The following is a 27,532-nucleotide window of genomic DNA, read 5'->3' as shown; positions in this document are numbered from 1 at the left end:
CTGGAATCACTGGGTTTCTGAGCGTTTTCCGGGCTGTATGGCCATGTTCCAGAAGCATTCACTCCTGACGTTTCGCCCACATCCATGTCTGGCATCCTCAGAGGTTGTGAGGTCTGTTGGAAACTAGGCAAGTGGAATTTATATATCTGTGGGATGTCCAAGGTGGGAGAAAAAGCTTATCTGTTTGAGGGAAGTGTGAATGTTGCAGTTGTCCACCTTGGTTGGTTAGCTTTGAATAGCCTTGCAACTTCAAAGCCTGGCTGCTTCTTGCCTGTGGGAATCCTTTTTAGGAGGTAATTAGCTGACCCTGATTGTTTCTTGTCTGGAATTCCCATTTGTGGGAATTTATTTGCTGTCCTTTTTGTTGTTTTCCTATTATTCGGTTTTAGTGGTCTGACTTTGCTTGAATATATTCCTTGTGTCTTGAGAACTAAACAACCATCATAGCATTTACTAAGATCTTCTGCAAAATTTTCATCTGTCACATAACAGCAGCCATGCTAAAGTAAGGAGGAGGCTGTTCTATTCCAATTGTTGGTTATAGGAATTTTGGAATTTGCTCTTTGCCGCCAGTCTACCTGTCCCATTCTCTTTTCTTTTGATGTTTGACCTTATTAAGATTCAATGGCAGGGACTTCTTACTATTCTGCAGAACCCTTGTATGTCTAATAATGCTGTTCTTTCCTTTCTGTCCAAAAACGACATTGAATGTTTGCCATGTATGTGTACTGTGATCTGCCCTGAGTCCCCTTGGGGAGATAGGGCGGAATATAAATAAAGTATTATTAGTATTATTGTAATTTTATTATATAAGAATTGAATGTTTCCCATCTCTTTCTTCCTACCGAGGCTGCCTATTTTCACATTGACTAAAAGCTGTATGTTTGGTCAATATCATTGGCTTACTGGAGAGACATGCAGGTCTATGTTTTACGTTAATTAAATCCCACAATACTCAATGCGCTTACTTCGCTGTAAGTGTGTTTAGAATTGCAGGTTCAAGTGCCGTGGACCTTTCTTTCAGAGCTTTGCAGTTTCAAGCAAGAGGCATTCTCTGCAGGAGCCAGCAAAGTCCTCATTACAGTTATAAATATGCCAGCAGAACCTGACTTGGGGGTGTTATTAAAAGAGCTGGCAGGCACCCATGAATCCTATCTTCTGACATAAGTAAGGCATCTTATTTTCGCTCCTTGGAAAGACCTTTTTCTCCCTTGGAGAACATCCTTAAGTGTGTTCTCTTTCCTTTGGTTTCAGTTACAACCCATAACAGATTTATCAGGCTCTGGCTTGATGAAAAGACACTAACTGAAAAATGCATATATAAAAATCATTTTTGTGTGCATTTACGTGTTATTATCCTTCTCATAAACAGTGCTACTATAGCTGGGGTGTCCTTCAGCTTTGGAGCAGAGGTTAAACGTGTTGCAAACCCATCACACATACTTCAGGATACAAGTAAAAGGGTCAATTGGAATCAATATTGTGGTTCCAGTAATTACCCAGGCCTCCAGTGAAGAAATGTTTCTGTACAATTTGGCTGTTTTAAATGTATTTTTGAGTGCTGAATCCAAAGAATACAATAAAAAAATATTGTCCAAATTTCTTGTGAATAAATAAAATGGTTATAAAAATTTGTGATATCTTACTTCATGGAAATATTAAAGCAAGTTTTGTAAAACCCATAAATAATTTTTGGATTTGGAATGTCAAATTCTTATAAAACCAGTAAACATTTTAAAAAATTAAATATATTTTTATTGATATTATCTTGTATTTCATGTTGTGAGTATATTGCACATTTAATACAAACGTACACATCGTTTATCTATTATCACATTTCTTCACCCTCTTACCTTCTATATTGTCTACTCACATATCTAATATATCATTCTATTCATTCTTTTATTTCCCCTTTCCCTCCTCCTCCCCTCCCCCACCCCTACCCCTACCCATACCACAATTCCATTTTAAAATGTTTTTATGACTCAGTTTTCTGTGCATTTCTCCCTCCCCTTCCCAATACTATGTCCACTTCTATAAGCTGTTCATTAAATGCAATTAAAGTTGTGACTAATTTGGACTTGAAAAAAAGAAGGAGCTGACATGGATTTGGTAGCTTTGCAGAGAGGCTGCCAAATATTAAGTTTCTGTCTAGGTCATGTGGGGTGCTGTATGTGTCACTGTTGCTTTCTTGGGTTCTGCCTGGTTTCTTGTCCTGACAGCTATTCTTGTTAGATACTCATTTAAGCTAGGCTTCCACAGCCTGTTCATGGAATGACTATGCTGAAAGGGGATAATGGGAACTGCCGCCAAACATTTCTGGAGGGCACCATGTTTGAGAAGACTGATTCAAGGTCTTGAAAGAATATAAAAAAGAAGTTGTAAATGGAGAATTTGTCTTAATGTTAGGATAGTTAAAATTTATCTTTCCAGGGCATATCTATTTCCACTGGATAGTGAATATACTAGATAAGTAACGAAAATCACACTGATTCACAAAAATGATACTTCTATGGAAGGCCATCTGTTGGGGTGCTTTTATTGTGTTTTCCTTCTTGACTGGCAGTTGGACTGGATTGCCCTTGTGGTCTCTTCCAACTCTGATTCTGTAACTCCAACACCAAAATTAGAGTTTAGGTTCTTATTCTGTGACCAGTGCAATAATGCCAGATTTTTAAAGGCAGTAGTATTTGGATTGCTTGACCTGAGATGTGGACATTTGATTTCCACACAACTTCTTTGCCTCTGAGTCTAGTAATGGCATTCACGAGCAAAATACTTTTAGATTATTTTTCCAGCTGTCACGATTATAATGGTATACATACACCCTTTCTGCTGTTATCTCCACCTAGCTTTAACTGATAATTGTACATGATTTTGTCTTTTATATTTTATATGAGGCCAAAAAAATTCCAATGGTTTTCTACAGTGATTCCCAAACTTGTGAAATACAACCTACAGCAACCCCAGCAATCATGCCCATTGTTCAGGGATACTAGTTGTTGCCCAGCATCTGGGGAGCCAAGATTTGGAAACCATTGTGCTAAAGAATTAAAGCAGGGCTCCTTTTGGTGGTTTAATCCCTTGCAGTTTCTCCCAAACTTTGGTCCTCCAGCCTCTTTGAACTTCAGGAAGTCCCAGCCAGCTTGGCCAGTAATCAGGAATTCTGGGAGATGGAGTCCAAAACATCTGGAAGACCAAAGTTTGGGAAATACTTCTATAATGTAACTGCGGTGTATGCTGCAGAACTGGTTTGGGGAGGTTGTTACACAAGAGGCATAGTGATTTGTTGCTAGGTATGGGGTAGTGCAAGAGATAAAAAGACCCAAGGTGGTAGTAGAAAAGTGGGATACATAGAGGACCATCAAAGGAGTGAAGGTACCATCACCAGGGGCTTTGAGGAAAGAGGCAGCCTTTGTTTTCTTTGTTGCCTCTGGCTCAGCTCCTGAAACTCACTCCTCACAGAACTGAGGCCCTGGCCCTGTGACTCTGTGAAGCCAGGCCCAGCAAGAACACCTGCCTGCCTCCAGAGGCTGGGGCATAAAAGGACCACACCTGTGGGGTCTCAGCCATCAAGGACCTCCACCATCTTGCTCCCCGGGGGAGCAGGGAAGGTAAATAAAGAAAGGTTGAAACTCTATGGAGAGGGAGATGGGGGGTGATGGTGGGGGAAGAGAGGAGATCTATGTTAATTGCTGTAATAAGTTTCATACATATGTCTTTGTTTAATGTTTTTTATAGTTTTAATTGATATAAAAGTTAAAGGTTTCCCCTGATGTTAAGTCCAGTCATGTGTGACTCTGGGGGTTGGTGGTCATCTCCATTTCTAAGCCGAAGAGCTGACATTGTCCGTAGACACCTCCAAGGTCATGTGGCCAGCATGACTGCATGGAGCGTCGTTACCTTCCCGCCGGAGCGGTACCTAATGATCTACTCACATTGGCATGTTTTCGAACTGCTAGGTTGGCAGATATGGTTGGTGATATATTTTTATATATATGTAAGGCATTGAATGTTGCCATTTATTATGTTGTAAACCGCTTTGAGTCCCCTCGGGGGTGAGAAAAGCAGTATAGAAATGCAGATGATAATAATAATAATAATACCCATTTTAATTCCAACGCTAATTTTTCCAGAAAGCCTGAAAATAGATTATGAGAAATTTCCTTGTAGAACAAAGAATAACATGTTTAAGAAAAGGTGTTCTTTACTCATCAATCCTGATATTAGAACTAATACTTTGCAAGTGTGAAATAGGATCTTGGTATATTTTCCAGAGACAGAATAATAATGTGTATAAGCAACATGATTTTTATAATATCTGGTGATGATTAATAACATATTTTGGTGAATGGTGAATGTTGAATATCAAAAAGCTTGTTCAATCAGCCTGAATTTTCATCCTCTGCGAAACTGCATTGATTTCAGATATATATGGAGTATGGAAAACATGCAGCAAGAATGTCTGCTCTTTACACTGCTGCGCAACACCTGCTAGTCATTGAGAAAATGGCTCTTGTTGGCTTCTGTCCATTACTATGAAAGAGAAGTTCACTCTGAAGCACAGTTGTGACTAAAGGAATGTATTTAAGGTCAATGCTTAACACAACCTTTCTATAGATATCACCTTTTTATTAATATTCCTGCAGTTAATGTATTTGTTTCAGCAGCACAGTATTTTTTTTTCTTTTTGAGGGAATAGTTAGAAGGAATTCTCCAGTAGGTCCAGGGGCTAATCTTTTGCTCTTGAATTACTTTTAGTTCCCTCTTTTTTGTTTATGCTCACATTTCTGGAAGGGAAAGGATAGTCCATCAATATCCTTGGTATAGGACTCTGAAACTAACATGTGACTTAGAGTACAATGTAGTCCTCTACATATTTACTCAGAAGTAATTTTCTCCCATTATCTGTTTTTCCCTCCATTTAGCACAGTGCCAAAGAATCTGTTGTCTATATTATGTCATCTTCATTAGTGTCTAGCTGTTTAGTAATATATCTTTTGAGAACCTCACGCTGTCCCACACACTGATATGATAAGAGACCTCCAATAAACAATCTTCCTAGTAGCTAGCATGCTGTTTCTGATCTTTTGGGAATTCCCCTGATAAACTGTTGAAGAATCTCATTTTTTCTGGAAATTAATAACAAAACATCTACTGCCTTCTAAGTAATTGTTTACTAAATCTTGAGTTATCATTTTGATTTTGCAGCACTGGGATGTCTTCAAGTATGTGACTGAAGTCTTCATCTTGGTTCCAGCACTTCTGGGGTTGAAGGGCAACTTGGAGATGACACTAGCCTCTCGACTTTCTACAGCTGTGAGTATTTTGGTCTTTATACTGTGACAAATGTTTGCTGGTTAAAATATATTGTTCTTAATGTTTGCACTTGGCTTTCTCCCCTTCTAAATATATAGATTTGAAGTAGTGGGGGTTTTTTTGGTTTTTTTTTGGTTTTTTTTGTAAATCACCATCCAGTAAAGTACCCACCAGAAGTTTGGGGCTGTAGTTCCCATCTGCTTAAATATTGTCTCTGGACAGAATTGTACTCCAAAGGATTGGTATGGTATCAACTTGTACAAAGTTAGTTTGTACAAATGTTTGTGTAACATTTTCAAGCAAACAGAGCTAGAAACATGTTTAATCATTTCAAATGAAGTCATTTCTGACTTAAAGAGCTGAATGCGCTTGAAAACAGACAGTCACTTTCTATGAATTTAAACTACATAATGGCTGTTCTTACTTTGATTGGCAAAGAATCTCTTCCTTTGATACTACTATTCAGATTTATTCTCTTTTAAAATATCTCATTACACAGGGCAGTTGACAAATGGCAATTTGGGATCAAGCTCAATTGTGAGCATAATAGCCAAGACCAACTCTTGATTGCCAAAAACAAAAATCAGAGAGCATTTTACTAAAAATGCCATAAACAGGATGACCTTGCACTGTTTCCAACCCATAGCATTGTATTCTGTCTTGCTATAAGGCATGTCAAAGTGCATCTGAATTTGGTGAATGAACATTCAGGCTTCTTACATGTGCATATAGGTAAATGAAAGTTTAAACATAGCCAGTGACCTTAGTTCTAGTCAAATCTGCCCGCCAGTTGGGAAGGCAATGGATAAAATAAGATCATTTTACTCAAATGTTACGTTGTTTTTATATGAACTATTGTTTAGTGTATTGTTTGCAGGCATTGAATTTTTGCCTATTTATTGTAAGTCGCCTTGAGTCCCCTTGGGTGAGAAAGGCGGGGTAAAAGCGCTGCAAATAAATAAATAAATAAATAAATAAAAGCATGCTGTGTCTTGGAACCAATTTATTCCTTGAGGAATGGCATTCATAGAATGGTGCTTTCTTTCCTTTCTTCTTCACCCTCTGCAAATACATTCATGGGACTTAGGGGGTAATTTTGAATGTTGTGGGACATAATTTGGTGGTGCAGATAAAGCTGGTTGAAATATATTGTTCTGGCTATGCAGGAAGGTCAAGTAGAAATGGGTCCCATAACTAACAGCCATGATGCCATTGATTTGTGAGATATATTCTTCTGACACCTCTGAAAATCCTTTTCATAGTAGCTGAACTACATATGGAATTCTTGAAGTGTATGGATGCTTGCACGCCATTACTTTGCATTGTGGCAGCTGTTTGCACAGTGGAACTAGCTTGGAAGTATGCTTCAATCACGTCTACAGAATTAGAACCCCTTTAATGTAAAAACTGAGAGAGTATATCACTGCAGTATCTCACATATGAGGCTCTTGCAAGCAGCATCCGTTCTTTCTTAGATGCACTCTCTTCTTTCCTGAACAAATGTCTTGAATGTAGTGTTGCCAGCTAGCATCTGTCAATACCCCTCAATCTGACAGATGATGAAACCCGCCCAAGCCTCATTGGTGCAGTTATATTTTTAACAAGGGTCAGTACAGAAAACAGTTCCTCAAGTATCTCCTCTCCTTCACTGCTTCCCCTTCCTGACCTTCACTTGTATAAGTGACTTCTAGGCCTATAAGTCTCTGTTGCATTGACTATTTTAATCTTGTAATTCTTCTGTAGAGAACTGCTTATCTTACTGTTCATTATCACTTTTCTCCCACCTTTTCTCCCATCACCTCTATGTAGCATAGATAGTCCCATTCACCTTTGTTTTCTCTTTACCCAAGAGAGAGGAGGGGAAGAGAGAGATTGACCCAAAGTCATCTGGTTGAGTTACATAGCCCAGGGGACCTGAACCTAGATAGCCCAAATCCCTGCCTAACTCTTTAATTACTACTTCATGTTGTTTCTCAGTGTTTTCCTTTCAATGATTTTTTCCCTTCTTTATAGCTGGGAGAATGGATCCCCACTTGATGTCTTGGAATGTCTTATTTGTCGTGACACTTGTCTATATATGTGAAGGCATCAAGTAGTTCTGGGGTCATTCCATGCATGGTGACATCACCATCCCCAGGATACATATTGACACTGATCGTTTCATCAAAAGTGATGGATTCATCTTCCATTGGCAATGTGCAATCCCTTTTAATCATGCTCCAAACATTTATTCATGTTACTGCTTATTTCTTGATTCCCCCACCTCCAAGGAAGTGACTGAACTGGTCCCAATAAAGTGGTTCTTCCATAAGTGAGAGCTTTGGTTTGTGTTTTCCACCTCTCACATAAATGCTTGAACCACAGGACTTTTCATCTGTTTCTCTCCCCTGTTGTCCCATGACCTTGACTTTTTTTCCCCTCTGAATAGTCCTCCACTGAGCTGTGCTTCCATGAGTCTCGTGTCACAGCAATACAGCTTAAGCCCCTGTGGCATTCCAACAGAGCTTAATGGCTCTGGTAGGAAGAGAGGATTGGCAAAGAAATTGGACACCCCCTTGCTGGGAGAAAACTTTTTAAGTCTTTCTCACCCTCCTCCTGTCACTTTGGCAAGCTCTTCTGTGTATAGAGCTATTTTGCTTAAAGCATCATGTTCCCCAGATTGACATCTTCATGATACGTTAGTATTCTTATTAACCCCAATAGTTCATCCTACTGACTGTGGCAATAGGAGTTCTAATATAACACTAACAGTGGATGCTGGTTTGGGAAAGGTTAGCTCAAAGCATCTTGGAAACCTGCTTAGTGCAAGATCTCCAGTTAGCGGATCCAAGCAAGCAGTTTTCCAGCCTCCTTTTAAAGACACCCAGAGATGGAGATATCACCACCTTCCTAGGTGATTGGTTAAGCTGCTAAACCACCCTCACTGTTAAGAGGTTCTTTCTAATCCCCTATTGAAATTTGCCCTTCTGTAACTTAAAACCATTGGACTTTGTTCCACTGTCTGAGACCTCCAGAAACAAACGTTTTCTATGTGACAGCCATTGAGGTATATAAAAATGTGGTTATTTCACCCCCTAGTGTTCTTTTCACTAACCTAAACATTCTCAGTTCATTCAAACCCCTTGTGTTTTGCACCCCATAGCTCTTACCAACCTCTGAACCCTCCTCAGTCTGTCTACATACTTCTTAAAATAAGGAACCCAGCACTCCAGATGAAGCTTGACCAGAATAAAGTGGGACTCTTATGTGCCCTGTCTTGAAAAATATACTTAATGTTAATAAAGTCTCAGGTAGCATCTTTACTGTAGCATCACACTACTTGCTCATGTTCAGTTTATGATTAACAATAATACCAAGGCCTTTTGCATGAGCAGTACTTCTGAGCCAAGTCGCCACTACCTTATATCTGTACACTAAATTTTTGTGGCCTTAAGTGTTGAATGCTGCATTGATTTCTGTGAAATTTTATTTTATTAATTTTTGCCCTATTTTCTGGTTTATCAGGGTCCCTTTGAATTCTGTTCATATCTTCCAACATGTTAACTATAGCACTATGCAACACGATTTTTGTTCCTGAGTTACAAATGCCATTTCCTAATGGTTCTATCATAAAAAGACGTATGGTCTTGCTTTAGAGGCATCCTGCAGCACATTTTGCTATAGTTTTTCAGTTAATATCTCAGAGTCTCAACCAATTCTTATTTATTTATTTATTTATTTATTGCAATATTTCTACCCTGCCCTTCTCACGCAATAAGGGGTCTCAGGGCGGCTTACAATATAAAACACATATATAACAATTACAATAACATTTCAATTCAGTTTAAAATTAGATTACATTAAAATATTCATAAATACACATATAATATACATTTAGGCACATTTCAAGTGCAAACCGGGTCTGTCCCTTATTTCCTGAAACATATGTTGTAATTGATGCTGCTACTATTATTCGAAAACCTGGTCCCACAGCCAAGTCTTAACTCTTTTATGGAAGGAAAGGAGAGAGGGAGCCTGCCTGATTTCACTTGGGAGGGCTTTCCATAGGCGGAGGAGGGGGGGGCACTACTGAAACTGCCCTGTCTCGTCCCCGCAACCGCACCTGTGAGGCTGGCGGGACCAAAAGCAGGGCCTCCCTTGAAGATCTTAAATTACGGGAAACATAGCAGGAGACATGTTCGGACAATTAAGCTGGGCTGGAACCGTTTAGAGCTTTATAGGCTAAAGCCAGCAATTTGAATTGTGCTCGGTAGCTAATTGGCAGCCAGTGGAGCTGATGTAACAGAGGAGTAGTACGCTCCCTGTACGCTGCTCTGGTTATCAACCTGGCTGCCTCCTGTTGGACTTAGTTGAAGAATCCGAACAGTCTTCAAGGGCAGCCCCATATAGAGTGCCCCATATAGAGAGTCTAAACATGATGTAAGACTGGTGGTCCACGGTGGTCCAAGTCCAGCTTCCCAAGGTACGGGCGCAGCTGGCGCACAGGTTTTAACTGTGCAAAGGCTCCCCTAGCCACCGCTGAGACCTGGGGCTCCAGGCTCAATAATGAGTCTAGGATCACCCCCAGACTGCGAACCTGCGCCTTCAGGGGGAGTGTGACCCCATCCAGCACAGGCTGTAACCCTATACCCTGTTCAGCCTTCTGACTGGCCAGGAGGACTTCTGTCTTATCTGGATTAAATTTCAATTTGTTGGCCCTCATCTAGTCCGACACAGCGGCCAAGCACCGGTTCAGGACCTGGACAGCCTCCTTAGTGACAGATGGGAAGGAGTGACAGCTGGACATTATCTTCATAGAGATGACACTGCACTCCGAAACGCCTGATGGTCTCTCCCAGTGGCTTCATGTAAATGTTAAACAGCATGGGGGACAATACAGAACCCTGAGGGACCCCACAAAACAATGGTTGTGGGGCCGAGCAGGTGTCCCCCAGTGACACCATCTGGGACCGACCCTCCAGGAATGAGTGGAGCCATTGCAAGACAGTATGTCCAAGTCCCATCCCCGCGAAGTGTCCCAGAAGGATACCGTGGTCAACAGCAGCCACAAAAATGAAGTTTCTGGTGTATAACAACTACTTTCTAAGTAAATACTGCACAATTAAACAGGAAATAGCGCTTTCAAACCAGGAACAGAAAATTTTTCAGATTTTGTTACACAGTGTAATGCTACCATTTACAAATTTAATTAGGATTCCTTCTATCCCATCAGCTGAGAAGACTCAACTAGAAAAACACAAATGGTTCATCAGGCAATGAAGGAACACCTGAAAGAAGAACCCAGGGATCAGCGAGGGGGAGGAAATGAAAAGCATTATGCTAACTGAAGAATTAGGAGTCACTCATGTTTTTGGTGCTGACAGTTTCCACAAGGGGGTGAGAGTTCCCTGTAGGAAGACGTGTGCAAATTAGATCTAGTTAGTTACTATGACAAGTTATTCCTCTTAAGCTAGGCATTATACAGATATATAGCCTAACTATTCTAAAAAGACCACAACTCATCTGATCCTGGAATAGTCGGCTATCCTCTCCCAAAACATACTCTGACATGGACCTGTGGCCTTGCTTCAGAGACATCTATTTTTGGATCATTCCCTGTCACAACTGAAAGGGTCTTGAAACCAAGCACAAAGCCAACATGAATGCTCTCCTAGATCATAGAGCTCCAGCACATCTAGAGCCCTGGATAGTCCTTGGATGGAATACTGTCAATGAATGCTAGGTGCTACAGGCTATATTTTAGAGGAACTAGCAAAGCCACTGCTGCCTTGCTGCAGGAAACTATGTAAAATTCATGGAGTCACCATACATTGGCAGGTGACTTGAAGGTACATGTATACACAGCAGGAAACACTTTTTGCACGATGAAAATAAAATGTGCTATTGGCAATAGATTTTGTACGTTTGGAAAGGTGGGCTTTACTCAGTAACAAGGGGATTTCTTAAAATAAACAGACAATGAAAATCTAAACAGGTGTTATTGAACTTTAACTACCAGCTTTCCTCACCCTTGACCGTACTAGAATTGTAGTTCAGCAACACCTGAAAGGAGAGTGACCATGGCAGCTGGGAAACTCTCTTTTTTCCTGCATGGAGATCTTGCCATCAGAGCAGGGTAAAATCCTCTGTAAGGAATGAAATTGGCCCTTCTGTTGATCCTTCTGTACGGTGTTCTGGCTCATGCTCTGCAAACCATTCCCTTAGTTCAATGTCATCAAATGGGTCATGATGCAGATATGTTGTTACTTTCCAAAACAATGTTTTGCAACAAAGCTTGAAATTAAAAGAAACAAGCTGTGCCCACATGCCTGACTTCAGTATTTTGCTGGCTGTTTGTCAGTGATTAGCTTCACTACTCTGTTAGCTGTAGTTTGAGGACATGTGTGGGAATCACATGGACTCCTTCTTTTCTTCTCTTAGGAAAAAGCATCTAAGGAGTTGACCACCTGTGGAGGGAAGAATCCAGGAGGGACTTCTTAAAGTACTTTCCTGTGGAGGGGTTGGTCATTATGCCTGCAGTGTGAGAAGAAAGCTTAGTACAGTTTCTCATTAGCTGCGCATTAGGACTCCCAGAATAGTTTTCCTTTTGACATTCAGGCAAAATATTTTTTTTCCATCCTTACAGCAGATTAAAAAATTGCTTTTGAGTACAGCCACATTATGTTGATCCTCACTCTAATTACAAGAGAACAAGGAGCCCAGGAGCCAAATTCAACAGAACTAATTTATGGCACTGTATGAAGAGCCTGGTGCCCCATTCTTCCCTGTGAGACTTGCCAGGTTTCAGTCTGCCTGAAGCTATTTGCTGCAAGCTTCTTTGCTGATGAATTGTTTTCCTTCATGAGTTAATTAAATATAGCCTGCAGGAAAAACAAGGTGAATAACTAGTTCCAGCAATATGTAAATAGGTGTATAGTTTGAGCAAGTTATCTATGGAAATGGTCAAACAAACATGCCAAATGTATACCTCTGTCAAAACATATCTTGTGAGCCACTCATTTAAATCCTTCCCTTTTAATATACTTGAATGATTCCTCTGTTTCAGCCATTTACTTTGAGGCAGGATGTTTTCGTCTTGTGGGATCTTTCTTTCTTTCTTTCTTTCTTTCTTTCTTTCTTTCTTTCTTTCTTTCTTTCTTTCTTTCTTTCTCATAAATTGTTCCTTAGATATCTGACAGCTGTGTCTTTCATCCATCAGAACAGTTTTGAATCTTGTTCAAATTAACACTATATAGACCTTTCTCAAGTCCAAGATTACACTTCCAGTTTTCGGGATATAAATTATAAACCCGTCTTTAAATGTTAGCATCATTAGAACAGAAATAATTTTGTGTTGTCAAAGGTTTTCATGGCTGGAATCACTGGGTTGCTGTGAGTTTTCCGGTCTGTATGACCATGTTCCAGAAGCATTCTTTCCTGACGTTTCACCCACATCTAAAATCAAGACAATAAATAAAGAACAACACCCTGAAAACAGGGCAATTCCAGACATGAAACGATCAGGGCCCACTAACACCTCCCAACAAAGGACCGCCCCAGGCAGGGATCAGCCAGACCTTGAAACTGCAAGGCCATTAAATGCTAATCAAGGTGATTAATTACAACTTTCACACTTGATTCCAACAGACAAGAGTTCTTTCTCCCACTCTGGACTTTCCGCAGATATATAAATCTCCCTTGCTTAATTTCCAGTATACCTCATAACCACTGAGGATACCTGCCATATATGTGGGTGAAACATCAGGAGAGAATGCTTCTGGAACATGGCCATACAGCCCAGAAAACTCTCAGCAACCCAGAAATAATTATGTAATTATAATTCCCAACTAAATTACACCCATTGAATCACTGGGATCATGGTACCTTAGCACTATGTAATTTTAATTGATTCAATGAGTCTGCTTACTTGGGAATAATATTAGGATTTAAACAATTGTTGTAAACTGGAAACAATACAATTATTGTGTTCTTTATTGTCTTGTGTTACGATGTGCACTCCCGTTAGCAGATTCCACCCTTAATATTTCCCAAAAATAGTGTTAAGTAAAATAAATGAAATGAAGTTCAGTCTGAGAAACAAAAATACATGAATCAATGCATAGTATGCATAATTGTTATCTCAGGTTCTTAAGGTAACACATAGGTGAAAGCTATCCATAGTTCTGGATCCTTATCTGGGTGCACCCGGTTAGGTATCTAATGACATGAGCCTTTGTTTCTTGGAAATCTCTCTCATGTTTTGGGGAGAAGTGTGTTCTTAGCCTTCATTATGATGGAAATTAATGATGTGCAAAGTACCTATAAAGGCTATTATTGAATGATGCTTCAGAGGTTAGAAACTGAGTAGTTTATGGTACTTCCTGACACTTTGTACCACTTGGCTAAAAGTTAAATCCAAATCTTTTGTGTACCTTCTATCGTCCCATTCTTATTAAGTTACGAAGAAGTGTGTCTTACAATTGGAAGAAACTACAGCTGTGAATCTGCCATGCTTCCAAGTGTAACAAGCTGGGGAAGTTCACAGTTTTGCTGCCCTTGAATGGGATCTCTTTTATGACGTTAAACTGCACAGCATATATCCTGCTATGGAACCAATATCACTATAACTTCTTTGTGACCAGGGTGACTTTTTCAACTGACGTGTTACCCCAAAATGAATAATCATGCTGAATATGGTGATCTTTCCACAGCACTTTCTGATTACCTGTTATTTAAACAGGGCTCATTGTGACCTACGTTTATCAGGGTTTGATTTTACAAATCAAAAAGACCAACTGACAGGTCACAGTTCTGGCATTGTTCTAATAAGCCTTCTGAATGGCACACACTTGTTAAATCCTCCGATATTTTTGCTTTGATCTGTGAAAAGGCACCAAGTACCTGTAGAGCACATTATCTCCATATAATCCATTATAAACGGACCACTAAGTCCTTTTGGTATTCAGAAAGATAGTGGAGCTATCTGTGTGATGAAGGTTTGTAGTATTATCACCTCTCTGGGGATAATCAGTCATACAGAAACTGTATTAAAATGTAGAACTGTATCTTAATCATAATTTTTATCACTGCTGAACAGGATTTTAGTTCTGAGGCATACAGAGTAGAGGGGATAGAATCATAGAGTTGGAAAGGACCACAGGCCATCCAGTCCAACCCCCTGCCAAGAAGCAGGAAATAGCATTCAAAGCACCCCGACAGATGGCCATCCAGCCTCAGCTTAAAAGCCTCCAAAGAAGAAGCCTCCACCACACTCCGTGGCAGAGAGTTCCACTGATGATGTGGAAGACTCATACATAGAAAAACCACAGCTAAGTAGTTGGTAGCTTCCTCACTCATTATCCTCTGCAGTAACAGCATGCTGCATACATCTCAATAAAGATGTTCAGGAACCAGGTATTCATTGGCTTTAATACCAAAACATACTCTTACTCTGTTTTTTTCTTGCAGGCTAACATTGGGCAAATGGACAGTTCTAAAGAACTCTGGAAGATGATAACAGGGAACATGGCTTTAATACAGGTAAATTTTGGGGAAGACTATGGTGCCTTTGAGCCAGATGGTAACAACGAAATGTTACCAAGGAGAGCAGAGTCCTAGTTGTCTGCTACTCAAAGATTCTGGGATTTATTATTCACATGATTGCCAACACCAAAGAGCGGTGAGGAGTCTACTGTTGGACTTTCCTGAAGCCATCTGAAAGAAGATTCTTAATAAGACATATTTTTGTTACATGCTTCAAAATGCCATCTGGGTCTTGGCAAGCACCAGGAAAGGAGTGGGGTTAGTTCAAGTGGGGTGACAACATTGGCTGGCATGCTTGACAAACCTTTACTGCAAAGGTTAGGAATATGTGGTCCTCCAGATGTTTTTGGACCACAGCTCCTACTTTGCAACTTAATTCAGTTCTATCAGTACTGGTTAGGATTAGTGAAAGTTGCAGTCCATCAATATCTGGAGCACTGCAACCCCCCTCCCCCATTTCTGCTATACCATCTGTGGCCACAGGTAAACAATTGTAGTCTCCTGAATAGTGTCAGAAAGAATGTCAACTTTAATTAGACCAGCTAATACCTGACTGTTTCTTCTAGGTTCAAGCAACAGTGGTTGGTTTTTTGGCCTCAATTGCTGCAGTAGTATTTGGCTGGATTCCAGATGGACACTTCAGCATGGGCCATGCGGTTCTTCTTTGTGCCAGCAGTGTGGCCACTGCCTTTATAGCCTCCCTCGTGCTGGGTAAGGCATAAATTTGTTGAGGTGGGGGAAAGTGTCCTGCTTGCTGTGCCTTTGCTGGATCACCGGATCTTCTTTTCTCCTGTCTCTAGGCATGATCATGATTGGTGTAATAATTGGCTCTCGAAAGATGGGTATCAATCCTGACAATGTGGCTACACCTATCGCTGCCAGCCTCGGTGACCTCATCACTCTTGCCCTGCTCTCTGGGATCAGCTGGGGGCTGTATATAGAATTGGGTAAGAATAAGAAGCTTGCATGTCTTTATCTTGTATGAACAGTTAGGTACCTTTACCTTATGCAAAACGGGAATCATACAAGTCTCTGGACATTGGACTTCATATCCTAGCAGCTCTGATGAGCATGGTCAGTGCTAAAATGTGCAGAGAGTTATAGTGTAACATCAGGAGAATAACCTGGTTTAGCTCCCTGGCCTAAAACCAGTAGTTACTTCCAACTAGAGTAGGCCTGTTGGACAATAAGAACTTCTTAAGTAAAAACATGTGAAATGTTTGATTCAGTGGGTCTCCTCAAATTGGAAATAATGATTGGATTTCGATCGTAGAATATATCAGCTCATGCCCATCAATTTAATTTTAAAGTGCATTTATGTATATATTGGTCTAGTCCAGGGATACTGGCATCTCTCTGTAAACATGTCCAGGCAGTATGTTGTGTCTTTCATTTCTTCCCAAAACCACATTACCACTTCATTTGTCAATGTTATCCATACATGATACAGATTTTTTCTAATTCTTGGCTGTTTTTTCTATTTTAATTAAGAAAGCTTGTGGTAGTTAGAAGTGGACTTCGTGTGGAATAACTGTTGAGTTCAGTTCTGTTATAGAAAGAAATTGTTAGACTCAGAACATACTCAGAGGACTGCTTCTTCTAAATGTTGTCTTTTCTATCTGGATCTATTGGCAAATTGGCTGGGGAATTATGGGGTTTTCATTTAAAAAGAAAACAGTTTGGATATGACTGAAGTTTGCCTACTCCTTGCATAGGATAGATCTACACTGTCATATAATCCAGTTCAATGCAGTTAATCTGCATTCTGAGCAGGTCACCTTGGCAGAAGCCTGAGGTCACTTTGTACCTAGAGTGGGAGCCTGCCTGTCTAAAATGCAGTCTCAGTCAGCAGTGTGCTTTGAGAGATGACAACTGGACAGAAGTCATACCCTGCCTGTGCTAATGTAGGAAGAGTTTGTGTTGGAACAAGACGTATGAATTTCCAAGATAGAACTGTGCTGATGTAATCTTTAGCTGGGATTGTTGGAGTTGTAAGCCAAAACATGAGGAGACCAAAGCTTTCCTGCCATTGCCTTAGAATAGTATGCCCTTTGTGTGTGTGTGTGTGTGTGTGAGAGAGAGAGAGAGAGAGGGAGGGAGAAACATTTAGGTTATCCTTGAGTTTTTGATACATCCATAGTCAAAAGGGAACATTGCTTTCTGCTTCTCTGAGCGGACTTGGAACATGGCACCTTTTTCTTGTGATTTGCTCCTCCAGTGCAACAGCCTGACTGTTAACCTCCTCTTTGTTCTTCATGCTCAGAGGACAAACCCTACGTGAATCCTCTGGTGTGTGCCTTTTTTGTTGCACTACTCCCACTCTGGATCATCATTGCAAGGAGGAATCCAGCAGCCCGGGAGGTCCTATACTCTGGCTGGGAGCCAGTCATCATTGCCATGGCAATTAGCAGGTAGGAAGATGGCGGGTGCCTTTTCTTAAGGAATTTATTTATTTATTTACAGTATTTATATTCCGCCCTTTTCACCCCGAAGGGGACTCAGGGTGGATCACATTATACACACATAGGGCAAACATTCAATGCCCATACACACATCAAACAGAGACCGAGACAGACAGATGCAGAGGCAATTTAACCTTCTTCTGAGGGGATGTTCGATTCTGGCCACAGGGGGGAGCAGCTGCTTCATCATCCACTCTGATGGCACTTCCTCATTCCAGGTCGTAAATTAGTTAATCTTGCCTCCCCACTTTTTTATAAGTGGTACCTTATTTCCTACTTGATAGATGCAACTATCTTTCGGGTTGCTAGGTCAGCAACGAGCAGGGGCTATTTTTTTAAAAATTTTAATTGACGGGTGCTCACCCCACCACGGGCTGGCCTCGAACTCATGACCTCATGCTCAGAGTGATTTATTGCAGCTGCTCAACAGCCTGCGCCACAGCCCGGCCCAAGGAATGATGCTTTGGCTTCAGAGAGTGGAGAAGCTTTGTCCCTCCAAATACTTTTGGTTCTACAGTTTCTGCTATCCTGTATTGTTGGCTATGGGTGATGCAGATTTTACACTCAAGTGTTTGTAGAGTCAGGGATTTCCAATCTATTATCTGTTACTTTGGCGGCACATAAAACTGAAGAAGGAAAACAAATGCTGTATCTCTTAGTCTATTAATTAGGCAAACCTTTCAAGGATGAAATGTGTTAAGAGGTTCATGTAAATATTACAATTTGAAGCTCAGATTTATTTAATCTTCTTGCCTGGCCAAAGCAAACCCTGAATTCATATTTCTTGGCCAAATGCTTAAGGAGACCTTTCTTTTTGCAGAACCATTTTTTTTTTAAATCAAAGCATTGTGTTCCAAGTCATACATGGAACCAGTGAAATCCGTCTTCTAAAATGGCCTGCTTTTGACTTTTTACATAGCTCCTTGTACAGAGCCCAAGTTATTACCACTTTCTCAAGATCACATGATATGCTTCAAAGAAATAATTTTTATATATTTGATGTTTTCAGAATGCATTTGGTGTTCCCATGGCAGTACTGAAGACAACAAACACAGTTTTTGCTAAGTACAAAAGGCTGCAATAAGGACTCTTGCACAGATGCTTTTTCAATTTTTTTTAAAATGTCCTTCTATTTTTCTCCTTACAGTGTTGGTGGATTGATATTGGGGAAAACTGTGTCAGATCCAAATTTTGCTGGAATGGCAGTCTTTACTCCAGTTATCAATGGTAAGTTCCTCTCTACCCATCAATTTTATTTTATTTATGATTTAGGGAACCTAAATGTCTTGGCTAGGATTATGGCTCTTCGCTAAACTACAATTCTAGCTAACAGCCAAGTGTAGTTATAGTTGGACCCCTGACTCTATGGACTACCAGAATAGAATTATCATTTTGGGACTATGTATAGAGTGTCTACTGGCATACCAAAGAAATCACCTTGATTTTTTTTGAGGATTGGGGAAGAAGACAAACAATTTGCATAATCAGCAATAGTGTGTCATGGGATGGGGCCCACTATGCTCACACAGAATCCTGACAATGTTATAAGTCCTATTACTCATATATTTTAAATCAAGGAAATGTATAGATAGGAATATTCTGCTGTAAATGGAGCGTGGGGACCCTCCTTGATCCAACTTTGTTACTTGGAGGTATCAGTGATGACATGCTTTGCCCAATTTCAGTTAGTGTTCTACTTACAGCCAATCATCGACAGAGATAAATTAGTCACTGTGGCCCATATTTTAGTAATTTCTTATTTGAATATTGTTATGCACTTTAATGAGTAGATTTGACGCAAAGTACAGTTACCAGAATGCTCACAAAACTCTAATCCTAGAATTGATTGCATTGGTGGCTTCTTTGTTTCTAGAGTGAAGCCAAGGTGCTGGTGTAGACCTACAAAGTCTTAAATAGTTAGGAACCTGGGAACCTCAAGGAACACATCTTCCTTTACCAGCTTGCCTGTGCCATTAGATCTCGAAGAAAGGCTCATCTCATTGTCCCACAATTAAGAGAAGCATATGCTTTGGGATATGAAATGGGGCTTCTCTGTTTTGAAACCTGAAATTAAAAATTCCTTACCCCAAGAGATCTGCTTGGTGCCAACACTTCTGGCATTTCATCTTAAGTATTTTAGTTGTCAGTTAATATGCTTAGATTTCCACTTTCTTTGCTGGTTTTATCAGATATGTTCTATTTTATTCTGCTAATGTGTGTTTTATTGTCCTAATACAAATACCCACCCAGGGAGCTTTATGAAATCCAAGTATAATTACATAAATAGGTTATGAAAGATTTAATACCAAGCTTATAAAATTGCTTTCCCTTTTATGTTGGCAGGAACAGTTAATATAGGCTATTGATTTTTTTTAGAAAACTGGCAGCCAGTCATCTCTTATTAGAGTAAAACTGAGAGATTTATTTGTCTTGAGTATGATCAATACTGTAGCTTTAATAGAAGATAAATTCTATACTTATCTGGTATGAAAGACTGACTTTGATTTTATACTTTGTGGATTTTTGTCTCTTTTTAATGGCTTCTTGTAAGTTTTGCAATTTGTTCATAAAATTATCACATCAATGTGAGTTTAAGTAGATGTACCACAAGCTCTAAACTGAAACTCATACACGCAGCTACATCAGTAGGTGCTAGTCCCAATATCCATGATTTCTATTATAGCAATGTATCCTCTGTCTATTTATTAATCCCAGAGTTGAACTGCTAAAGTAATGGAATTTATCAAATGCCAATGGGTTAATTCTAGTTAAAAGTATCAGTGTGGTTTAGTTGGACAAAGTGCCACACTCCAGATGTTGGATTTCAGCTTTTTGTATTCTTCACCTATGGCTATGTAGGCTAGAGCTGATGGGGCTTATGGTCCAGTAACATCTGAAAAGGGCCCTGTTTTGTCTACCCTTAATTGGGATAAAGGCTTGACATCCAACTGGACATATAATATCTATACGTGTTGTCAAGATGCATTTTTAAAGAACTGACTATACTATAAAAATGCATGCTGCAGTAGGACAGCACTATGCAGTTATGAAATATCTTTCTAGAATGTATTGGCATGAGGGCATTTTCAGATCTTCTAGCTTAAATGTCATTATCATAATCTCTCTCTTCTTGCAGGTGTGGGTGGCAACCTGGTAGCTGTCCAAGCAAGCCGCATCTCCACTTACCTCCATATGAGTGGACTGCCGGGACAGAGCTCGGAAACAGTATCCCGCAAATGTCCAAGCCCTTGTAGCACTTTCTTCAGTTCAGGTAGCTTTAACGTATATAAAGTTTCTTGTGTTTGGCTACTTTCCTTTTAAATCATGGCCTCTCAAAAGCTTGAAATTGCAGAAAGCCCCTTTATAGACAGGAAAGAAAGCTAACTGGTAATGTCTTAGTTGGCATGTGCTCTGCCTTAAATATGCATAGCTCTAAACTCAGTTAAAAATCAATTTAAGCACATCTCCTCTCATCTGTAACTAATCTTGGTAGCTTAAATTAGAGCAATTTAATTACACAGGAGATTGTGGGCAGCATGCATATATTTGGTGCTCTTACTAATATTACAAAACTTGTAAGCAAGCCAGCATGTTTACTTCAATATTCCATAGCTGTGCTTTGGTTTTTTTCTATAATAAGATGTTAGCTCTGGGCAGGCCCGTAGACAGGATTTTGATTTGGGAGGGGCTGGGATTTTGGTTGGGGGGGGGGGCTGAGTCTGCCCGAGGGAGGATCTACCCTAGCAAACCTTTTGTATCATTATCCCAATACCCCCATGCATATGGGATATATTGAGCATGGTGATCAGATCATGATATGAATAAACATAACAGTTTAAATAATAAATGTAAGGCCTTCTCGTGGACCACTCTGAGAATTTTGGGGGGGTGGGGGGCTGAAGCCCCTCAAGCCCCCCCCCCCCCCCTCCCAGCTACATGCCTGACTCTGGGTTAAATCTATAAATCTCTGTAGGTACAATAGATTGGCATTGTATTTATTACTTTGCCGTGTAAGAGAGTTCTAAAATGTTTTATGGCTATATTTTCATTGAGCGATACAGAATTAGTTTTGGCACTGAGGTTACAATGTGTGATTGCTGTGGGTTACTGTGAGTTTTCCGGGCTGTATGGCCATGTTCCAGAAGCATTCTCTCCTGACGTTTTGCACATCTATGGCAAGCATCCTCACAGATTGGGAAGTCTGTTGGAAACTAGGCAAGTGAGGTTTATATATCTGTGGAAGGTCCAGGGTGGGAGAAAGAACTCGTGTCTGTTTGAGGCAAGTGTCAATGTTGCAATTGATCACCTTGATTAACATTCAATAGCCTTGCAGCTTCAAAGCTTGGCTCTTCCTCCTGGGGGAATCCTTTGTTGTGAGGTGTTAACTGGCCCTGATTGTTTCTTGAATGGAATTCCCATTTTTGACAAGACAAAACAAAACAAAACCTTACAACCTCTGAGGAAGCCTGCCATAGATGTGGGTGAAACGTCAAAAGAGAATGCTTCTGGTACATGGCCATACAGCCCAGAAAACTCACAGCAACTCAGTGAGTCCAGCCATGAAAGCCTGTGATTGTTGTGTTCTGTAATCCAGTGTTTCTTTAAGATTCTTTAAAAAGTGAAAGAAACTCTGCTTAAGATTTTTTTGAAAAACTACAGGCATGATGTCTTAAAATACTGTGCAGACTTAACAGTTCTCCGGGGCACTTTATCAAACTACGTAGGTGGTTCAAAAGGCCAGACTGGGGGAAGAGAGGATAAACACAAATATAAAACATAGGTGACATCTTTTAAGTGTATAGTCTGTGCTAAGACTCAGTTTCAAGGTGGACAGAAAAATCTGCTGTATTTCTTCAGTTCTAAGACACACTTATCCCCTTATGTAACCATCTCTAAAAATTCACCTTAGAATCACAGTTGATGATCGTAATACTGAAATTAGGGTGCATCTTACAATGAATAGCATCTTACAATTGAAGAAATGCTGTAAATGAAGTTCGTATAGTTGGTACTTTGAATTTTGAGATGAATAGACATTGACCGTTTCACATTTTTTAAACACAAAATTTAGCTAATACAGAAAAATCTGGGTAAAGTTGGAATAATTCTTTGTTGTGCTGTGGAAGACTATACTTGTTTTCATATTTCAATTACATGATTTCCAGTTCTTGTGTGTAATTTGAATTTCACAAGCTTCACAATGTGCATATGTATTTTCTGGCGGATAGGCTGAACTGAGGCTTGACTAATAAAGCTAGGGAATGCTCCACTTCTTTGTTAGCCTGTTCCTAAGAGTTATCCCTCAGCTGTCTTTTTTTGTCTTTTCTGTCCTGCAGATGTGAATTCCCGATCTGCTCGAGTCCTCTTCCTCCTGGTGGTTCCTGGTCATTTAGTTTTCCTTTATACCATCAACTGCATGAGGGCTGGCCACACAACACTCACCTTGATCTTCATATTGTTCTACATGACTGCAGCACTTTTGCAGGTAAATATTTGTTTCGGCTCTTCAACTTGCAGCCGTATTGGTGAGGTTGAAACTTGGCTAAAATAATGAATGAGTTATTTTATTAACCACTTATCCATACTAGGAGGAACAGGCTTTTTTGAACTATATTTCCTCTAACATAGACAACGCAAGATGTAGCCCATCTACAGTCTGCTCAGTCCCTACTGCCCCACCAGATTGCTACATCCTGCAAAATAGCAGGTGGTGAATTTGTCACTTATTGAGGCCTTCCAAAAACGGTGGATACATTTGTATTCAATGTAGCTAGTGGACCTAGATTATGTTAAAGACGTCATCCAAAGATATCTGGAGGTGACAGAGGTAGTATCATCTGTCTGTAGAAGTGTCATCAATATCAACTTTTCCTGGGATTCAAGTGGTCTTGCAAGAGTTAAAACAGATACAGCTAAAGGGTTTTTATCATCTATGAAAAGTAAAATTGTTCAAATTATAATTAAATATCCACAAATTAAAATTATTAAAATGAAACATTGAAAAGAGAAATAACAAATATATGAAAGGCCCCTTTCAAAAGCGTATCCAAACAAAAAGCTCTTTACCTGCATATGGAAGGCACAGCAAAGAGGATACTAATCTAACATCTCTTAAGGAGGAAATCATAAAGCCTGGAAACAACTACTAAGAAGGCCCTCTTCCTTGTTCTCACCAGATGTGCCTTTGAGTGTAGTCAGACAGAGGGAATGGCCTCCCCAGAATATCTCAGGACATTGGTAGGCTCATCCAGGGAGATACAGTCCTTTGGATAACCTGGAACTGAGTCATATAAGGCTCTGTAGGTCATAACCAGCACTTTGAATTTCACCTGGAAACAAATGAGCAGTTAGTGGCCCTATTTTTCCAAGGGAATTGTGTGCTCCCTGTAGCCTGTCACAGTTAACAATCTGCCTTGATCTCTTTGAACCAGCCAAAGTTTCCAAACACTCTTCAAAGGCAGTTCCATACAGAGTATGTTAAGCAATCCACACAGAATGTAATGAAGGCGTGGCCAGATCCAGTATCCCAAAGAACAGGTGTATAAAGCTTTAATGATTAAATGCACCTCTGGCCACACTAAAACTTAGGGCCCTTCCACACAGCCCTATATCCCAGAATATCAGCTTTGAACTGGATTATCCGAATCCACACTGCCATATATCCCAGTTCAGAGCAGATATTGTGGGATTTTCTACGTTGATATTCTGGGATAGGGCTGTGTGGAAGGGCCCTAAGACTTCTAGTTGTAAACCCACATTTTCAAATAGAGTGGAGCCTCATCATGCACAGACTGAATTTCTGTTCCCTGACTGACCAGGATTACTACTGTCTTGTCTGAACTAAGTTTCTATTTGCTTTCCCTCATCCAGTCTACTGATGAGGTAGAAATGGGTAGTAGAGTTGGGTGTCATCTATATAGTACAGTTTTTGTTCTTTGTAGATTACCTACTTCCCTACCTTGTGAAAAGATGCTTTAGAGGCTTGACAAGGGTGATTCAGTTACCTGTAGAATTAGATACTCAAGAAAACAACCAATTAAGCAGACACCAGAAACATCAATCTGCTCATTAAATTTTATTGAATAGCTCTCAGGCGAATGTAGGTAGGCATGCAGACAGTTCTGCTTTGGCCCAATTAAGAAGGGAAAATAATTTAAATACACATCACTTGTCTCTGTCTTGGATCCTCATATGTAGCAGACTGAACCGAACCAGTTTCTGCTACTGGGATTTCTAGCAATCATATGCTGCTTCCATGGTGACACATTGCCACATCATGACTTTAAAAGCATTTTCTTTTGTGCCTGTGGTGCCTCATAGGTAGAAATGAAAATATAGAAATGGTTTAGCCTCTGCTAAATAGATAATGCCAGGCCAATTTAAAATATTGGGATTTTTTTGTAAATCTGCATTTGAACATGTGATTATTCTGCTCACTTCCTCTTCTAACAAGAGAATGTTTAAAATGAAGATGCATCAAACACATAGAATTTGTTTACACTGTGTATCTACATTTATTGTGTCAGAGACATTTATTTTAAAAAAGATCTAACATATAGAGACTGGTAAATGCACTCACTTTGTAACCCAGTACATGTCAGCATATTTGATTTTACTTTACAAATAGTTTTATCTTTATTTATCCTCTGGCTTCAAGGATAGTCTTTGTGCTGTGTGTATCTGGGGCTTCAAGTCACCTGCCAATTTATGGCAATCCCATGAATTTCAGAGGGTATCCTTAGACAAAGAATATTCAGAAGTAATTTGTCGATTCCTTCCTCTGAAATATAGCCTAAAGCACCTGGGATTCACTGGTGAGCTTCCATTCAATTATTAATTATGGCCAATCCTGCTAGCTTCCAAGATCAGATGGGATTTCATGCCTTTAAAGTACTGTATTTGGACCTGATAAAGTGAATTTTACTGAATTAAAATTATAAAATGCTCACCATACTCCAAAACAAATATTAGTGTACAAATCATTAAAACAAGGAGCTAGATGTGATATAGTCTTAATTAGAACAACAGTAATCTGTATAAAGACCAAGTAGCCACAGTAAGAACAGATCACGGAACAACAGACTGGTTCAAGATTGGGAAAGGAGTGCGGCAGGGCTGCATACTTTCACCCTCCCTATTCAACTTGTACACAGAACACATCATGCGACATTAACAACCTTAGGTATGCAGATGATACCACTCTGATGGCAGAAAGTGAGGAAGAGTTGAGGAGCCTTATCACCAAGGTGAAAGAAGAAAGTGTAAAAGCTGGGTTGCAGTTAAATGTCAAGAAAACCAAGATCATAGCCACTACACCTATTGATAACTGGCAAATAGAAGAAGAAAACATGGAGGCAGTGACAGACTTTATATTTCTAGGCGCGAAGATGACTGCAGATGCAGACTGTAGCCAGGAAATCAGAAGATGTTTACTTCTTGGGAGGAGAGCAATGGCCAACCTTGAAAAAATAGTGAAGAGCAGATACATCACACTGGCCATGAAGGTCCTCATAGTCAAAGCAGTGGTATTCCCCATAGTAACCTATGGATGCAAAAGCTGGACTGTAAGGAAGGCTGAGCGAAGGAAGATGGATGCTTTTGAACTTCGGTGCTGGAGGAAAATCCTGAGAGTGCCTTGGACCGCAAGAAGATCCAACCAGTCCATCCTCCAGGAAATAATGCCCGGCTGCTCACTGGAGGGAAGGATATTAGAGGCAAAGCTGAAGTATTTTGGCCACATCATGAGGAGACAGGAAAGCTTGGAAAAGATCACGATGCTGGGGAAAATGGAGGGAAAAAGGAAGAGAGGCCGACCAAGGGCCAGATGGATGGATGGTATCCTTGAAGTGACTGGCTTGACCTTGAAGGAACTGGGGATGGTGACGGCCAACAGGGAGCTCTGGCGTGGACTGGTCCATGAGGTCACGAAGAGTCAGAGACAACTAAACGACTGAGCAGCAGCAGCACACTAAAATTAATTGGAGTAAATAAGTCTTCAAAACCTCCTGACATCCTGGGCATTTCAAAACTGTGGTACCAGCATAGAAAAGGCATTTTCCTGATGTTCACCAATCAGATATCTCATTCTGTGGCCAAAGGGTAGAATTTCTGATTCTAACCGTAACGCATGTACAAGCACAAATAGGCTCAGAATGTCCTTCAGAAAACCTGATCCAAGACATTTCACTACCAGCATCTTAAATTCAGTCTGGAAACAGGCAGCTCATAAGTGTAACATCAGTACGCCCAGTTCCTCCAAGTATTTTCACTGCTGCATTCTGTACTGGTTTTAGTCTCCAGGTTGCCTTAAAGATTGTCCTACATAAAGTATGATACAGAAACTATTTATTTATTTATATTTATTACAATATTTATATCCCGCCCTTCTCACCCAACAGGGGACTCAGGGCGGCTAACAATAAAACACATATATAAAAATTATACAGTGCAATATAGATCAGTTAAAAAATTATTAACTTACATCAGTATTCATAAACCACATTATAAAATACAGGTAGGCGTGTTCAGTTAAAAAAAAACTGGGTCTGTCGATTGAGTTCAGCGTACATGATAATAATTAACGCTGCCAATTATTATTCAAAAGCCTGGCCCCATAACCAAGTTTTAACCTTCCTATGGAAGGATAGGAGGGAGGGAGCCTGCCTGACTTCAATGGGGAGGGTGTTCCATAGGCGGGGAGCCACTACTGAAAAAGCCATGTCTCTCGTCCCCGCCAGCCACACCTGTGAGGCTGACGGGACCGTGAGCAGGGCCTCATCTGATGATCTTTAGCTTCGAGGTGGGTCGTAGCGGGAGACACGTTCGGACAGACTAAGCCTGGATGTAACTACATCAGATTCAGGTCAGATTCTTCTGGATCGTTGACAAACAAGCCAAATCTATTTTTAAAGCACTGATATCCCTGTTCCCCCATGGTAAATCCAGCAGAATTCTCAGTACTGTATTTAGCTCTTTAAGGGGACTGCAACATTATCCAAAATAGGCAGCACACCTTTGTCCAAGTCAGCAGATTTCCCTATGTAAAACACCTCTATATTTTCTGGATTAAGCTTCAACACTGTCCCCAGTTACGAATTCAGGGATTCTTGCACTTCTATCAAGCCAATCCTCTTATATAAGTTTATAATTACTGGAAAATATATGTCATTCATAATCATTGTGGTGCACATGGGGAGAAAAGGTTGCCTTTGATGTCCCGGTTCATCAGT

General features: G+C 40.2%; 1 protein-coding gene across 2 annotated transcripts in view; it reads left to right on the top strand.

The window, feature by feature from the left end:
• Nucleotides 1-27,532, top strand: part of slc41a1 (solute carrier family 41 member 1) — a 46,422-nt gene that overhangs the window by 14,872 nt on the left and 4,018 nt on the right. The window contains exons 1-9 of one of the 2 annotated variants that reach the window (XM_062978579.1): nucleotides 3,535-3,614; nucleotides 5,212-5,319; nucleotides 14,767-14,838; nucleotides 15,408-15,552; nucleotides 15,642-15,788; nucleotides 17,105-17,252; nucleotides 18,451-18,530; nucleotides 20,440-20,574; nucleotides 22,640-22,788. In XM_062978579.1, coding sequence (XP_062834649.1) covers nucleotides 5,290-5,319; nucleotides 14,767-14,838; nucleotides 15,408-15,552; nucleotides 15,642-15,788; nucleotides 17,105-17,252; nucleotides 18,451-18,530; nucleotides 20,440-20,574; nucleotides 22,640-22,788 — 906 coding nt within the window. In that variant the 5' untranslated portion in view covers nucleotides 3,535-3,614; nucleotides 5,212-5,289. Of the gene's footprint in view, nucleotides 1-3,534; nucleotides 3,615-5,211; nucleotides 5,320-14,766; nucleotides 14,839-15,407; nucleotides 15,553-15,641; nucleotides 15,789-17,104; nucleotides 17,253-18,450; nucleotides 18,531-20,439; nucleotides 20,575-22,639; nucleotides 22,789-27,532 lie in introns of those variants that run through there. The other variant, XM_003224004.4, reaches the window with a different exon arrangement.

This window comes from Anolis carolinensis, chromosome 4 (genome assembly GCF_035594765.1).
Source record: "Anolis carolinensis isolate JA03-04 chromosome 4, rAnoCar3.1.pri, whole genome shotgun sequence".
Lineage (NCBI taxonomy): Eukaryota > Metazoa > Chordata > Lepidosauria > Squamata > Dactyloidae > Anolis > Anolis carolinensis.
Note: the sequence above shows the minus strand (reverse complement) of the source record. Positions and strands in the feature narration are given on the sequence as shown.